General features: G+C 41.4%; 1 protein-coding gene across 1 annotated transcript in view; it reads right to left on the bottom strand.

The window, feature by feature from the left end:
- LOC105900912 (adaptor related protein complex 3 subunit beta 2) overlaps positions 1–9,444 on the bottom strand; it is a 49,152-nt gene extending 39,708 nt beyond the window's left edge. Inside the window, exon 1 of the mRNA XM_031563940.2 lies at positions 9,014–9,444. Coding sequence (XP_031419800.1) covers positions 9,014–9,126 — 113 coding nt within the window. The 5' untranslated portion in view covers positions 9,127–9,444. The remainder of the gene's footprint in view (positions 1–9,013) is intronic.
- Positions 9,445–15,347: the final 5,903 nt, after the last annotated feature.

The raw sequence follows: 15,347 nt of genomic DNA, 5'->3' as shown, positions 1-15,347 counted from the left end.
GATCAGTTTACTTAGAGGACTCTGGACAAATCTGAATCAAAGATCACTCCTACAATTTCAATCTAAGGGCCCTGGCAGAGTGTGAGTGAGTGTGTGTGTGTGTGTGTGTGTGTGTGTGTGTGTGTGTCCTGAATGACAACTCCTTAGAAAGTGTTCTTAAAGACTCTCTAAATACTCCTGACATTGTTGTTGTTGATGATCTTTTAAAAACCATTGTGATTCTGGAAGTGGGTTGTTGCTTGAACATGTATATGGACCTGTGTTTCTCTGAAAAAATGTTAAAATATCAGCCATTAATTCATGCTCTGACAGTAGGTGGTTATAGTACAAAACTAGTTGTACTAATTTATGGTAGCCTTGGACATGTTCATAGACTCTGTGTTAGAGGATTGCAAATTGCTGGACTTAATAAGAAGAACTCTAAGCAAATAGCCAAATACTGCTCTGTGTCAGCAATCATAGGCAGTCTGCATATATGGAGAAGGCGCTGCCATCTCCACCCCTGATATGACTATGTATTCATCTACCGATTCACTTGGCTGTAAATACTTGCACAGTGTTTGTGTTGTTGTGTGAGACATAATAGGCTCTTTATTAATATTTGGATGCTGTGGTGTTGTAATCATTATTGGTCATTCCAAATAAATTAATCAAATGTGTGTGTGCGTGCGTGTGTGCGTGCGTGTGTGCGTGTGTGTGTGCGTGCGTGCGTGCGTGCGTGCGTGCGTGCGTGCGCTGCGTGTGCATGTGCGTGTGTGTGGCAGAGTGCAAACAAGCTTGGCTCAATCTTTGGGACCAAAGACAACTCCTTCAGTTTTGTCCGGATTTAACTGTAAAAAGTTTGGAGCCACCCAGTCCTTGACTTGGCGTCTGTAGTTCTGCAGGGGAGCGATTATGAGCACCTGTCCTTTTTCCAACATCAACATCTCCCTCCCTCTGGTACATGACCCTTGAACCACAGTGAGAACCTACAGCTTCCCAAATAACCAAACATACACATCAGAAAAGAGAATCACCCGTTTCCTTCCCAAATAACCAAACATACACATCAGAAAAGAGAATCACCTGTTTCCTTCCCAAATAACCAAACAATGCCGATGGAGATCATTTCCGAACACTGTTAATGACTTAAGAATATAATAATCAAGTGCCTTGTATTATTAATTACCTTATATGAATCATGTACTTATGTAAGCAGGAACATGGCTTTTCTGTGTTTCTGCGTGTGTGTAACTTAGAATATTAGGTGCCACTTAGTCTGCATATATGTACAAGAGCATGTTTAGACCAGAAGTGATAAGAAGGGTCGAACTGTGCTTCTTCCGACCTTGTGCAAAACTTCCATCCTTGCCTCGGACGTCAGAAATCCACCACGTGGTTATCCCTGCTGAATGCTAAACTTCTGTCTATATAAACCTTGTGCGATGTGTTTATGAGGGCTTCACTTTCAGCCTTGTGCTGGGAGTGAGCCCGATTGCAATTGTTGTTTGACTAATAAATATACTTATATGCAGCTCCGGAGTCCTGAGGTAACTAGGGTGAATTTTCACCTATCATATTTGGGGGCTCGTGACCGGGATTCCAACAACCTCATCGACTCTCCACGCTGGGCTAATCATCAGGACCTAAACCGTACGGAGGAGTCACAGATATTTCCCTAACAAATTTAGGGCAGTCACCTTCCTTAAGCCTGTAAAGGAGAGCTAGTGTCTCTCCCGAAGCCCCGAAGCGCGTTCGGTGGAAGAAGACGAGAAGGCCTCTGAAGGAAGGGTATAGAAGGAAGGGTGGCCTCTGGGCGTGGAAACATAGCTAGGGAAAATATTTCTATGAGACTCCGTTTTTCTAAAGACCTCCAACTTGAATTGGAAGGAGGCCAGGGCCTGCCAGCGAGGAGAGCCGAGAGTGAAGGAATTGAATTAGACTATAGGGGTTGGACTCCGAGCTGTTTGTGAGTATATTGTTTGTGTGTTGTACATGCACGCTAGTATAGTTTTTCTTGGGGTTGAGACTAACTTTATGGTTTTTACCGAAGCATTTTATTAATTTTATCTGGACTATTTCTCTGTAAAACTGTTTTAAGGGTACCATGGCACTGTCAGAAACCATATTGTGGCTTCAATATATCACATGTTATTCTCAGAGATATTTCCCTAACGAATGTTCTAGTCCCCTGGGCGCAGTCACCTTCCTTAAGCCTGTAAAGGAGAGCTAGTGTCTCTCCCGAAGCCCTGAAGCGCGTTCGGTGGAAGAAGACGAGAAGGCCTCTGAAGGAAGGGTATAGAAGGAAGGGTGGCCTCTGGGCGGGGAAACATAGCTAGGGAAAATATTTAACAAGGTAAGACGGAGTCTATGAAGCAGCACTATGGTTCCGACTGAGCTTAAGACCAGGCAGAAGGGTTTTATTACTTTTATTATCATGATTTTAGTAATCCAAGAAGCCTATCGGAACATCAAGTTCTGATACGGTGTTGACCATTATTTTACTCCATGTATTGCTCTTGCTGCTTGCTTTTATTGATTTTATGTAAAGCACTTTGAACTGCAACAACCATCTGACACACACACACATGCAAAAGACCCGGTTTCATTGGAAAGCCACAAAGCAGACAAGGCCACTAACCAGGCCGGACTGCAACAACCATCTGACACACACACATGCAAAAGACCCGGTTTCATTGGAAAACCACAAAGCAGACAAGGCCACTAACCAGGCCGGACTGCAACAACCATCTGACACACACACATGCAAAAGACCCGGTTTCATTTGAAAACCACAAAGCAGACAAGGCCACTAACCAGGCCGGACTGCAACAACCATCTGACACGTACACAATTGAAGAATTAGATCTCAAAATACTAAAAGATATGCTGCAATATTGAGCCATGTTGAAAACATGGCCCAATAAGTGGGGATAGTAAGCATATATTTGTACTTCTTATTTAAATTTGATGAGAAAGATGTTTAATCATTCATTATTGATTTTATTGAGTTAAAAGCAAATTGAGAATCCAAGAGTGAAATTAGTGAAATTAAGCATGCATGTTGTTATCACTGTTTGAAATGATGTATGGAAGAATCTACACTGCCTAAACTCTCAAACCATTTGCTGAAACAGACTAAGAGATTGAATATACATTTGCAGAATATATGGCAAAAAATGTGAATTAGCAAAATGCTCTCAGAACTCTCTGTGCTCCGCAGGAACCTGTGAGGCTGAAACCAAGGTTGGGCCAGGAGATTGGGTCCTAATCAACAGCCTCAAAAGAAAACACTGCCATTCGCCCAAGTGGGACAGACCATACAAAGTGCTACTGTCAACATCTACCACAGTCAAAATAGCGGAGAGAGCCACCTGGATACATCTAACATTGTAAACGAGTAAGCCTTCCTTAGAAAGAGACAGAGGATAGGAGCTGTCCTCCTCTACAGTTTTCCAAGGCCACTGTGACAGAAGTCCAGCTACAAAGGGGACTTGCGTTATGCAATTTTTCGTCTCAAACCTGGTGAAGAAAACAACACTGTCCAGTGGGGTAAAAGAGCCTAGTGGATACTGGGAGGGCGGGGCGGTCCTATCTCTGTGAAGTCATGGGGAGTTACAAGGGAAAAATGAAACAATGTGTGGAACTTTTGATAATAACTGTACTGCTCTACATTTTGGTACTGTTAAACATATTGATCACAACAGGCACGGATCTTGGTCAAATGTCCGCGATGGGGCCTACCTAAAGATCATCCGTGGTGGGGGAACCAAACTGCCCAAACACACTTTCCACAAAGAGACTGTTTATTATTCAACAGTCCAATGTGTTCTGCAGGATGTCTGATGGGGAACAGGGCCTTCAAGGACACAGCAAAGAAACCTTGTTTGAATGTTATCTGAAGCCTAGGCGAGCAAATGATACACACACACAGTCGACACCCACTATGTTGGCCTACAAATGCAAAGTATACAAATGTGTGATGAGAAATATGATGACATTTTAAATGATTAACTTATGATGATATGGAGTGATGCTCAGTAATGATCTCTGTTCCGAAAATCCATGTGATGAAGCTCAGAGTGATGATTTTGAGGTTATCCATTGAAATTGATAATTGACGAATTAAGAAAGATGATTGTGATTTTGATTGTGATTTTTAATTATCCATTGAAACGGATAAAAGGAAGGACTGATGGAGATAATTCCAAACACTGTTAATTACTTAAGAATATAATAATCAAGTGCCTTGTATTATTAATTACCTTATATGAATCATGTACTTATGTAAGCAGGAACATGGCTTTTCTGTGTTTCTGCGTGTGTGTAACTTAGAATATTAGGTACCACTTAGTCTGCATATGTACAAGAGCATGTTTAGACCAGAAGTGATAAGAAGGGTCGAACTGTGCTTCTTCCGACCTTGCAAAACTTCCATCCTTGCCTGGGACGTCAGAAATCCACCACGTGGTTATCTCTGCTGAACGCTAAACTTCTGTCTATATAAACCTTGTGCGATGTGTTTATCATTGCTTCACTTTCAGCCTCGTGCTGGGAGTGAGCCCGATTGCAATTGTTGTTTGTCTAATAAATATACTTATATGCAGCTCCGGAGTCCTGAGGTAACTAGGGTGAATTTTCACCTATCAAATACACATCAGAAAAGAGAATCACCTGTTCCCTTCACCAGCAGTGACTCTAAGTAATGCATCCATCACCTTTGCTTGTTTAATACCTGCCAGCAACTCCTACCTCTTGACTCCAAAATCTCAAATTTTATCATTCTGCTGTCAGCAAGTTTGCAAACATAAGCAATTTCTCATCTGAGTTTTTTTAGAAAGCTTTGTTTTCATTTTCATTAAACATATTTTGTTGATCAGATTATCATCAAGCTCGTCTGGACAACGTGGGCTAATTCAAACCAACCAATCAAATATTTCATATTTTCAATAAAAACACATGAGACCAAAATATTTGCAGTAGTGCTAGACCCTAATAAACATATGTACTGTATGTGACACTGTCTGGCAGCTCCAGTTAATCCAGATAGGGATTCTAAAACCCGCAGTGGTAAACCGACACCAACACAAGGTATTAGGTTGTGTATAGGTATCCTCCTTTTCCAAAGTCTTTTAATGACTTGGGATCTTGTGTAATAGATAATTAAAGAAATGAATAATTCAACATCACAGAGAACTGGTTGCACGTCTGTGTGTGTGAGTAGTCAGGTTACCGGCATACATTTTTAAAACAAGTAACTGAAGCAACTCCGTTTTTGTAGTCTAAAATACAGATCTGAATAAAATGGACAAACATCTATGCCCTTAACTACGTTAGGTTTCATTACCTTATCAACTTCATCTAAAACCAACTCCTTATGTAGATACATCTAGTACAATTTAGACATGAAATACATACTACTAAAGTCTTTTCTCTTTAGAAGTTATTTGAAGTTCCTCAACTGGTGGGAAGCATGCCCACACATGCATGTTGTTCATACACAAACATGACTTCAAAGACAAACACCTTCTCTTGCGTTACACACACCATATTCATGTTGTTCATACACAAACATGACAAACACCTACTTATGCGTTACACACACCATATTCATGTTGTTCATACACAAACATGACTTCAAAGACAAACACCTACTCTTGCGTTACACACACCATATTCATGTTGTTCATACACAAACAATGACTTCAAACACAAACACCTTCTCTTGTGTTACACACACCATATTCATGTTGTTCATACACAATCATGACTTCAAACACAAACACCTGCGTTACACACACCATATTCATGTTGTTCATACACAATCATGACTTCAAAGACAAACACCTACTCTTGCGTCACACACACACATGCATGTTGTTCATTCACAAACATGACTTCAAACACAAACACCAACTCTTGCGTCACACACACACATATTCATGTTGTTCATACACAAACATGACTTCAAAGACAAACACCTACTCTTGCGTTACACACACCATATTCATGTTGTTCATACACAAACATGACTTCAAACACAAACACCTGCGTTACACACACCATATTCATGTTGTTCATACACAAACATGACTTCAAACACAAACACCTACTCTTGCGTTACACACACTATATTCATGTTGTTCATACACAAACATGACTTCAAACACAAACACCTACTCTTGCGTTACACACACACACACACACACACACACACACATGTATGGATGAAAAGTGTTTACATTCCATTTGACATTTACTGATTCTCTGAGTCCCATAGCAAGATAACTTGTCTGTCCTGAACGCTAAACTTCTGTCTATATAAACCTTGTGCGATGTGTTTATGAGGGCTTCACTTTCAGCCTTGTGCTGGGGGTGAGCCCGATTGCAATTGTTGTTTGTCTAATAAATATACTTATATGCAGCTCCGGAGTCCTGAGGTAACTAGGGTGAATGTTCACCTATCAAATACACATCAGAAAAGAGAATCACCTGTTTCCTTCACCAGCAGTGACTCTAAGAAATGCATCCACCCCCTTTGCTTGTCTAATACCTGCCAGCAACTCCTACTTCAATTGTTGTTTGACTAATAAATATACTTATTTGCAGCTCCGGAGTCCTGAGGTAAAACATGTCCTACCGCAGGGGTTGAGCTTGGACACTGACACCCCCGTCCTCCAACAGGGCCTTCTCCCCCGTGTCCCCTCCGCCACCTCGCAGGTGCCTGAGTTCGTCTGGTTGGACGGCGTTGTACCACGTCTGCTGCCCCCCGTCTGGCGTGAGCACTGGGCTCTTCGCGTCTTCAGGGGCTTGACCCTGCAGCGCGTGGCTGCTATGCGCGTTCCTCACCATGTTAACTGCATTGACTGGCAGCTGTAACAGCTTCTGCATGGGATTCATCCTAAAACTCGTACGTAAATGAACCTCGTGTACACACGGCAGGTATTTGAGTTATCAACAGTGAATAACACCAAAGTGGTATCCAAAAGCTCTAATATAGCATGTCCAGAGGCTGTGATATATAGCGTATATCCAGAGCTGTTGACTGTTGAAGTGAGATTCTGTGCTGGTGGTGGACCCTGCTGAGAATGATGCTTCTCTGGTTTTTTGCTGTGTGTGACTGCTGCTTTGTCTGCGTGCAGTTCTAAAATGACGCGAGATGTCTTAGCTCACTCCCTTCGCCACGTTAGCAATACCCCTCCCCTCCCCTCCCCTCCCCTCCCTTCCCTTCCTCTCTATTGCTCATCCTCTCTATGTGCCACCTACCGGAGTTAGGTTCCCTGCGTATTGCCTCTAGTACTTTCAGTGTCTTTCCAGTTGTGTCTCCCTCTTGTGCTCACACGCATGATATTCACCACCAATATATAATAAAATACAACTGTTGTGTGTTGTATGTGAGGCAGGTAAAGAAAGTAAATAATAATCGAATGGTTTTGAAGAATCCCTAATTTACTTTATATTCTCCCACTTCTTAGCTATAACTGTTGCCTGTTAACTCCAACCCCGAACGGACAACCAAGAAGCATAAACTACTCTCCTGATCTCTTTCCAAGTTAAAGCCCAAGTGATTCTCTGATAGCATGTTATACACTGTGAATGGTGTCACTTAAAACAGTGTCTTAGTGTTTCTTAATATACAAATCAATATAGCATCTTTTCTGTTAAAATAATGTATTCAGATCAGGTAAACGCGCCCCCAGTTGTTTTGCTTGGAGTCTTTCTGCCGTGCTGGGCACTGGAGGGTGTTCCTCCCCCGACTCTTCTCACTATCGTGTCTAAAGTGGTGAAATCACACACTAGTGTGATACAGAGATTCATACTGTAGGTTGGCAGTCCTATTTCTCACTCACACCGTTTGGGCAAAGAGGCCTGTTCCCTTGCTTTTCTGGCTGAGAATTATTATTGTATGGAAATCTTAATATCATATCCTGCAACTCAATATTCTCAATGGAACATGCCACACAACACAACAGCAGTTAAACAGAGCAATTAAACAGCCTGTTAAAATCATATAATCTCATATTGTAATCAGATCAAACCTACTGGTTGTTGTAACTATAGAACATCTATTTTTTGGGACTTGCTGATAATACCTGCCCTCAAGTAAGATCAAAGTTGTGTGCATCGGTCTGAAAATAACCGCTGTCATCTTTTTGGTAATTTTTTTTTCTGTGGACACCATAAAGACGTGCGGATATTTCTATACCAGGCATCTTAAGTACATGATGTCAACTTGAAGTGATACAAGATACGTCATTTAAAACTTAGGCCGACTGTTTTTTGAGAACAAAGTGCAAAAAGCTCCCCCTGTTGGTGGTACAAAGCACTGCGAACTGCGAATATAATGTGAAGGTGATGCACCCAGCATCCACCCAGTAAATCTTACCAGTATGTTCTCTATCTTTGTCAACCCGTGCCAGACCATACAATACACCGTTAGTAAATAAGATATAACGAATACAAGTATGTTCTTTCACTGTTCCTAATAGGCTAACATCCTCGTTTATTAAATCAACCAATATATCACTGAACGGTCAGTTTTGTGTTGAATCTGCCTTCGGCATTTTCATAATATTTCGGCTCCCCTTAAAGGCGCTGTCCACACAGCAGTACTGAAATAATTCTTGTCTGAGTAAACTAGCTTTAGTTAACAGCAAATTTAAATTGTCATTTTTGAAGGGCCATTCTTGTATCATATTAGCAATCTTATCAAAGTGTTGACACATCCTGTGCTTAGCCAGTCTCAATGCTAATAGGGAATATCAGTATAGCAGCTATATCAGTAGGCCAATGGCTTCTATGCACGGAAGCTTGGCCATGTAGCTACATCGACTCCGTCAACAAAATCACATAATCAAGGTGGAACCATTCACATTTCGTACAAGTACTTAGTTTATAGTTTTCCCACGAAGGCACATAAGGGTATTATGAACCTATAGCTTGTCGCCCATTTTTTCTGTCGTAAGGAACAGCATCCTTGCGGCTCCCACTCTTCATACAATAATAGCATATTGACGATAATGTTTACGTTTACCTCTTGTAATCAGAGGAGAAAATCCCACCGCTTGCGGGATCATGGCCATACTCCGGCTCTCCAACGTTAGAGGAGCCACCTTTGTCATCGCTGAATGCAGAACTGGCAGACATCACAGCAACCTATCTCTGATAGCGTCAGAGATTTAGAGTCGAGACTGGAGCTTAAAGCAGTGTTCCGCTGGGAGTGCAGTTTCTGTGGCCTATGCCCTGACGATTTCCGTTGTTCGCGATGACGTTGTACCGTGTTCATTTAGGTGTGTACTGCGTTTCCGCACAAAACTGTCACTTAGCTGTTAAGTGCTCATGTCCATCACTAGCCCGAGAGAATGTTAGCGTAGGCTTAGTGTAGGTTAATTTTTAGAATAGCTTTGTGGTAGGAATTAACCACTCCCCATGCGCGAAGGCCCCACATCGGAAAGCTTGCATGGAATATTTAAGGATGGATATGCGATTAATTGTAAGCTATCTCATGATTATATCCCGCATTAAAAATCGAACAATAATTTGATTTGGTATGATATATGAAGACGATGGCTACAATATAGTCTAAAACATGATGATCTTATAGGAAAAGATATGGTTGCTTCAAAACCTAGTACAGAACATTATGCATTAGTGGATGTGCTGTTTTTTATGGACCTTCTAAAAGTATTTCTCAGCAATCAAGATCGTGCTTCCAAATTTTCATTTGACACCGATGCCGTTTCGTCGGCAGGGCGCTGAAGGTGGTTGAAGGCTAGCACACACACTCGGGTTTGGCTGACATGTCAATCTCTCTCTCTCTCTCTCTCTCTCACACTCACACACACACACACACACACACGCACGCAGACATTTATATGCAAACACAAACACATGCATACGTAGGCTCCGTTACTGTTTATAAAGTTTGGAGACAGTGACAAATGTCCGTAATACCGTGATATATCGTTAAATACCGTGCAGTCATTATCAATGTAAAGTCACACGCCAGATAAGGATGAGGAGCAGGGACACAGGCCGGTTCCCAGCCACACTCCTCAAGTGCCAGAACGTGTCCTCCACTGCGTCTCCATCAGCGCTGGAGATGCTTGTATGTGAAAATAAAAAATATACATACTTGTGTGCAACTGAGTTAATAAATGTTTTTTTCTTGTGTGTATAAACAGTTTAACAGAGTAAAGTTCAACAACAGTCAAGGTAAATGACGAGACAGGACTATGAGAAACAGTTTAGCAGAGCAAAGTTCAACAACAGTCAATGGATTATCCCAGTAGTTGCTGAAATGAATCGTGTAAAATTCATTGCACATCAAAGTAGTCACGCTGCCATGGCTCCGACCCCCTAGTGGCCATGGAACAGTATAGCAGGTCTCCTACTGCTCCATTAGCAGTGCAGGTGCTGCGCTCACTATCTGATGGCAGCTGCTGTGCTGTTGGGTGTTGTTGGGGAAGAGGTTTTGATTCTATTAGTGTGTAAGGACACAGGTCACTTTGATACCCTTGTCCACATTTTGGGGCTGGAGCTTGACCTCTCCTTTGGTACATCTCCCACTCCCACTTTATACACCAAGCTGTCAGGAAGCTAAATTCTCTCCCCTCACTCCCCCCAGCCATATCCGTCAGTCTGATACGAGGCTGAAATCCCCCCCCCCCTACAATAACTCAGGACTCTGCAACAAAACTGTCCCTTGCACTTTTATCACTTTACCACTTACTGTTATACTTGCACTGCCAATGTAACAAATACATCTCACAGGATGTCTTTTTGCTGCCTTTTTTTGCACTACCATAACCTCACTTTAAAGTAAACTTATGCTGCTGTACATGTATCTGAATGTTTATAACTATATGTATATGTATATCTATATGTCTTGTCTTATCTGTTGTTGTGCGTGTGCACTTATATGTTTCACCGTGGGAGAGTGGGAAACGTTTTTTTTCGATTCCTTTGTATGTCTTAACATGCAAAGTAATTGACAATAAAGCTACTTTGACTTTGATGCAAAGTCATTCTCAAGCACCCCTTGCTCCCCCGAAAGCCTGTAATTGAATATTCTCTTGATTAAAGTCCCTTCCAGGGTAGGGATATTATAGAAATAATCAACTGTGCAACATTTATACTTCAAGCAAAGTTTTTTTTTATGAGCAACGACTTTTGGTATCATCTTCAAATGTATTTTTGATGGAATGTGGTCATGTGAAGATAGATAAAGAAATAGATAGATAGATAGATAGATAAAAAACGTTATTGCCACACAACAATGTTGGTGGTATTCTTTTGTCATAGGTAGCTCAGTCCAGTAAGGAGGGGGGAGATGGAAAAAAAGAGAAAGTCCAGGTCAGCTTTGGGAGTTCAGGAGTCTGATAGCAGAGGGGAAGAAGCTGTTATTGAGGCGCGTCGTTCCAGCTCGCATAGATCTGTAGCGTCTTCCAGAAGGCAGAAGTTCAAAAAAGTCATAGCTTGGATGGGAGGAGTCTGTGATTATGTTCTTTGCACGATTTAAGCTACGCTGAGCATACAAGAGGAGGACTGATGGAAGGTCACAACCAATAATGTTGGAGGCTTTGGTGACCACTCTCTCCAGTTTCATCTTTGTGCGACTGTCAGAATTTCCATACCAGACAGATATTGATGCGGTGATGACACTTTCTATGATGGCTTTATAGAAGCGCACCAAAAGGTGTTTGTTCACATGAAACTTTTTCAGTTGTCTGAGGAAATACAGTCTTTGTTGGGCTTTTTTGATAAGGTGGGAGGTGTTGATATCCCATTTCAAATTTTGGCTGATGTAAGAGCCCAGACATTTTAAGGACTCTGTAAGGATGAAGGGCTGGTCAAATATATTAACTAAGGCTTTGGTGTTAGGCCTCCTTCTCAAGTCCACAACTATTTCCTTAGTTTTTGAAGTGTTAAGATGGAGCTTGTTCTTCCTACACCAGTCTACAGCCCAGTTCACCTCCTTGATGTACTGAGACTCATCCTCCGATGATGGTGGTGTCATCTGCATATTTGAGCATCTTGACGGAGTGGTGGTGAGATCTCAGGTAATTTGTGTAGATGGAGAACAGAGGAGGAGATAGCACACAGCCTTGCGGCGCACCAGTGTTGAGGGTCAGAGGGCATGATGTTGCGTTGTTGACTTTGACTGTTTGAGTTCTGCTTCTCAGGAAGTCCAGTATCCAGTGACACAGAGCTATGTCGATGTTCATGGCTTGCAGCCAGAGAAGAGAAGAGAATGAGTGGATCAATTGAGTTGAAGGCTGAGCTAAAGTCAATAAACAGCATGCGCGCATAGGTGTTACTTGACTCCAGATGTTGCAGAGTAGAGTGAACAGCCAGGTTGATGGCATCTTCTACAGATCTGTTAGCCCGGTAAGCAAACTGATGGGGATCCATCAGCGGTGATACACTGGATTGTAGGTGAGAGAGTACTAAGCGTTCAAACACCTTCATGGCCACTGAAGTGAGGGCCACTGGCCTGAAGTCATTGAGCTCTGTTGTCCTACCACGACCATCTACACATTTTTGCACTCATTTTTACCGAAGAAATCACATGGTAGCGTTAGTAATTAAACTGTTAAATACTGTTACTAATAGCAATAATCACGGGTGTAGAAAAAAAACAGCACAAAGAAAAGAAATCAAACTTTGTATGACATTTTGCAATCCCATGAAATAGAGAGGAGCCTGCTAATTGATAGTGTCCACTAGGGGGCAGCCTAAAACTAATATGTCAGATGACTGCGAATGACAAAAAGTGTGTTGGCTGCTCAGGTTCTTTGGTTGTTGTGCTGCTTTGTTTGCATGGGCTACAGACAGTCCCTGGACGTTGCTATGGTTCCCAGGTGTGCCTCTCTCTAGGTAAACCTGAGGGAGAAAAGCAACACGCAATAATTAATTTAGCAAACATTTAAAAAATGCCAATCTGTACCATACCAAAAAGAAACAATGTCACTGAAACTGATGAAGCATATGGTTGACACATAATGATAACTGGTTTAAACCATTTGCATGTCATGACTTGAACACAATGACAAATTGATGTGGAGGTTGAACCAACAGTTCTGAGAATTTTGCTTCTGATCTGAGAAATGGACCAAAGCGTCTGAGAAAAACAATAAAAACAAGCACCTTTACGTTTGAATCAAAATAATGCAAATTGAATTGCCAGTTGCAAAATGCATTGTCATATTGCATGACCAATTAGTACACTGAATTGCAAATTGCAACTGGCAATTCAATTTGCATTATTTTGATTCAATTATTAGTTTGTTATTACTTAGTTGATATATAGGATACTCACCATATATAATTCTATTACTAAAAATCCTTGATGTAGTGGTAGACAGGAAGTCCAGCCCACAGCAGCTGGGAATCCAGGATTCTGTTCTGTTTAATGTGAGTGTAACGCGTGTGTATTTTATAGCAGTAGGCAAAATTTTCCATATTCCATGTTACTCTGGTGTAGCAAGAATCTTTGCTGCATATGTTCTGGTTACTTTGCAAATCTAGGAAAGTTATTTAAAAGTATATAAAAAGAGAGAATAATATATGTTTTTAGTTAGAGTGAATTCATTGGATTAAATACAAGACGGCATGTTTAGAAAAATATTAGCAAAGCCAAGGAGTAGGCCGATACCGATATGGACCTCTTTAACTGACACTGACCTCTAAAATAGATGAGCATCCTCCTCACCACCACACTAAAAGACCTCTCCTTTAAGAAGACTGATATTTTGAAACTGGCCTATAGTTTTAATTTTTTCAGACTTCCACATACATACTTCCATAGATTCTATAAACATAGATAAACAACATTATAGACACAATAAAGTATCCCATTAGGGCTAGGAGCCAGTATTGCCCCTGCATAATGCACAAGTTGGACGTACCTATCTCCACCTGGGTGTGCCATCATCCATCTGTGATCACGTCTCCCCAACTAGAGGAATGTCTCTTATACCTGTGTATGCACCCTTTGAAGAAACAGGTCCTTTATTTCGACTCTCAAATTTGCCATTTTCTCCCGAGACACAGGGTAGCCACAGCCTCTCCCAGCGAAGTCCGCCAGCTAACTAGCTCCTCTATTGCCGTGAACACATTTGCTGTGCATAATGCAGGTCCTGGAGTATTAAGCGCTACATAAACACATAGCATGATTTTTTTTTTGCAGCAGCAGCAGCCACCACGAGATTAAACTGTAAGAGTTCCACCTCCCAGCTGCTGATACTGCTGATACTACTACAGCCTTAGTTGTGGGAACTGGTGTTGTTGGCTATTTAGAATTTCTCTGGATGGAAGTCACTGTGTGGTTGACCAGCTGTATGAGTTGAGGTGAAATTTGATAAAAAAATGCAATGATGTCCAAAGAAAGCTCTCTTAAGTCTGGACACGTTATTTAATAGTCTATAAAAACTGCTTTGGTTGATCTACAGATCACGCTTTGCTTTGCTTTTTGCAAACCCACATTAATATTTCTGGCAGGCAAACCCACATTAATATTTCTGGCTACACAATCGGGGTCTTCACCTTCAATGCTATTGCTAGTAAAGACTTCATCAAGGTTAAATGACTCAAAAACTATGAGCTGATAAAAAGCACCATGATTCCAGTGATTCTTTATTATAAAGATTATTCACAATATATTCGACAATGACTTATAACATACACTACAGTCCAAAATTTGGAAACTCTTCATTTTTCATTTCAAATTGAATTTTCATGTATTGCATTATTTAGGATACACCCTCTTTTGGGATTACATTGCATTGATAAGCTACAACACAAACTAAGGTGGCATATTGTTAAATAAAACAATTTAGACAACCTTCAGCATAGAAAAATATTGAAACTTTGGATTCAACAAAAATCTTACCATTGGCAGCTGACAACTAACAGTGTTTCATTGACATAATACTCAATGCCTAGAGACTATTCACACTGGTTGGACACCGTTTTGGTCCAGTATACGAACCATGTGGTCCAATTCTTCCCATAACAGCTCGATAGGGTGACTGGGCAATCCATTCTGTTATACACACACACACACACACACACAATAGATAGTTCCTCTCCAGAAATGATTTGCTAAATGAGGAGGTACCCACTGGGTCACTGTCTTGTTGGAAAGTGACGCTGCCCACTGCCCAGAGGGAAGAGCATGACACTGTAAAATGCTATCGTATACATAGTGGTACAATATGGCCTGCAATACAGAGCTCCAACTTTCCCTGCTTCCAAACTGTCCCAGAACACTCCTTCTAGAAGAGATCCTTCTAGAAGAGACGCTTCTTGGCCCTTCACTCCTCTTTCAGTCTTGCATGGACCCACGCTGTGCCATCTAGTCCAGG

This window comes from Clupea harengus, chromosome 3, assembly GCF_900700415.2.
Source record: "Clupea harengus chromosome 3, Ch_v2.0.2, whole genome shotgun sequence".
Lineage (NCBI taxonomy): Eukaryota > Metazoa > Chordata > Actinopteri > Clupeiformes > Clupeidae > Clupea > Clupea harengus.
The sequence above is the reverse complement of the archived record's forward strand: the minus strand, read 5'-3'. Positions and strand labels throughout refer to the sequence as shown.